At 55.8% G+C, this 1,738-nt stretch overlaps 1 protein-coding gene across 1 annotated transcript in view; it reads right to left on the bottom strand.

Annotated features, from left to right (window-relative positions):
* Positions 1-1,738, bottom strand: part of TNRC18 (trinucleotide repeat containing 18) — a gene marked incomplete at both ends in the record, with an annotated part of 14,166 nt that overhangs the window by 7,332 nt on the left and 5,096 nt on the right. Inside the window, 2 exons of the mRNA XM_010144768.1 lie at positions 1-410; positions 1,147-1,331. Coding sequence (XP_010143070.1) covers positions 1-410; positions 1,147-1,331 — 595 coding nt within the window. The remainder of the gene's footprint in view (positions 411-1,146; positions 1,332-1,738) is intronic.

The raw sequence follows: 1,738 nt of genomic DNA, 5'->3' as shown, positions 1-1,738 counted from the left end.
TGATAGGGCCCGGCAGCCTCTTTTTCCAGCTCCAGGTCTTTCTTCTCCACAGTCTCGGGTGCCTCTTCCTTTGGAGGGATGGCAGGGGCAGGGGGTGGAGAGGCAGGGGGTGGGCTGGAAGGATGGGAGCTGGGGGTGGCAGGGTAGGAGTAGGCTGGCTGCGAAGGTGGCTCCTCCATCTTTTGGATCACCTCAGCTTTGAGCACAGACACGGGTGAGGCCCTGGGAGAGAGGGGAGGTGGACTCACAGCCTTGCTGTAGGACGTGGAGGCACTGGGAGACAGCACGGGTGGTTTTCGGTGCACCAGTCCCGGGGTAGAGGAGGAAAGGCCTGATTTGGCACTATCCAGGCTCCGTTTCGTCACCTTCTCTTCCATATCCGCTCGCTGCTCGTTCGCCTTCAACCTCTCCTGTGACAAGAACAGAGCAAAACTCAGCACAACGCCTCTACCTGCTCCTAAAAAGCAGCACAGATCTACCACCAAGACCAAAACATGGTCTTTTCAAACATACACTGGAATAAAACGCATGTTCTCCAGCGCAACTCCATTTTGGAACCAAGCTGATGGAGGGTAACACTGATCTGCAACAGCTTTCTTTACAAATTCTCAGCTCCGGGAGTCATGAGAAGAGTGTCTCAGCTTTCACTTGCAACCAAAGCCATTTCTATTCCTCAGCCTCCAGCCTAGCAAGTACACAAGTGAAGGCTGAAAACCAGATGATCACTATAAAAATTAAACAGGTGTTAAACATCGAAATGAAAGCTCATGACTTCCAAAATCGTGTGGTGAATGGGAGCTGGCTCCAGGACCCAGTGTGACTGCCACCAGTACTGCAGCTGCTTCTCTGAGCTGCGCAGCAGGTTTGTTTGGAGGTGACCGGGGATGAAACCACTCGACTAAACAGAGACATCCCTAGTGGGGGAACCCAGCTGCTGCTGGGCAGCTCTCCTGACAGCACTGTTCGACAGCCCTGCACCAAACCCCTCCAAAACCACCCTGACTGCGCAGGATGCACTGAATGCACATCCCAGGGACCAGGACAGGATGGCTCAATGCACCCGTACCCTTCACACATGATTGCAACCCCAGACACCCCAACTTCAGGCTCGTTTCACATCCAAGCAAGCAGCTCCTGAGAACATACCACGAGCTGGGCACTCCTCTGTAGCTCCATGGCATGGGCTGCCTGCTGCTGCAGGATGTAGAGCTCATGCTGCCGAAGCAGCTGCTGATGAGAGAGGAGCTGGAGCTGGTGAGCGTGCTGGAGAGAGCTCCTGGTCGGGGGGTACATGGCGGGCCACAGCGGGGGTGCCCGGTCCATCAGCTCCGCTGTGGAATGAGCAGAGATGCAGTCAGGCAGGAGGAGAAGGTTGGCTGGAGGATTCAGCATTGCTCAGGGCAAACGTCTCTACGCCAATCCCAGGGCATGGGGGATGTTGAACATCGGGCTGTGCAGAAATGCAACCAGAATTGCAAAAGGGAAAGCAGTCTTCCCCTTAGCAGCTCCATTCCCACCACCCCATGGGTCCTGGGGCCGTCTGCCTTGCTTCGCTCTCTAGGCACCCTTGGTTTGACTGTCCCTGGCTGAGCCCATGACTAGGTTCTCCTAACCAAGGACTCAAACTCTACGGGGGGCAAGGAGCCAGTACTGAGTATTACACACTTCCATCTCCAAAACACACCTAACAAGAGGCCAGCGCACTGGCTGGGGCCCACGGGGACCGCAAGCTCCCTCT

The sequence above is a fragment of the Buceros rhinoceros genome, unplaced genomic scaffold (genome assembly GCF_000710305.1).
Source record: "Buceros rhinoceros silvestris isolate BGI_N320 unplaced genomic scaffold, ASM71030v1 scaffold38001, whole genome shotgun sequence".
Classification (NCBI taxonomy): domain Eukaryota; kingdom Metazoa; phylum Chordata; class Aves; order Bucerotiformes; family Bucerotidae; genus Buceros; species Buceros rhinoceros.
Note: the sequence above shows the minus strand (reverse complement) of the source record. Positions and strands in the feature narration are given on the sequence as shown.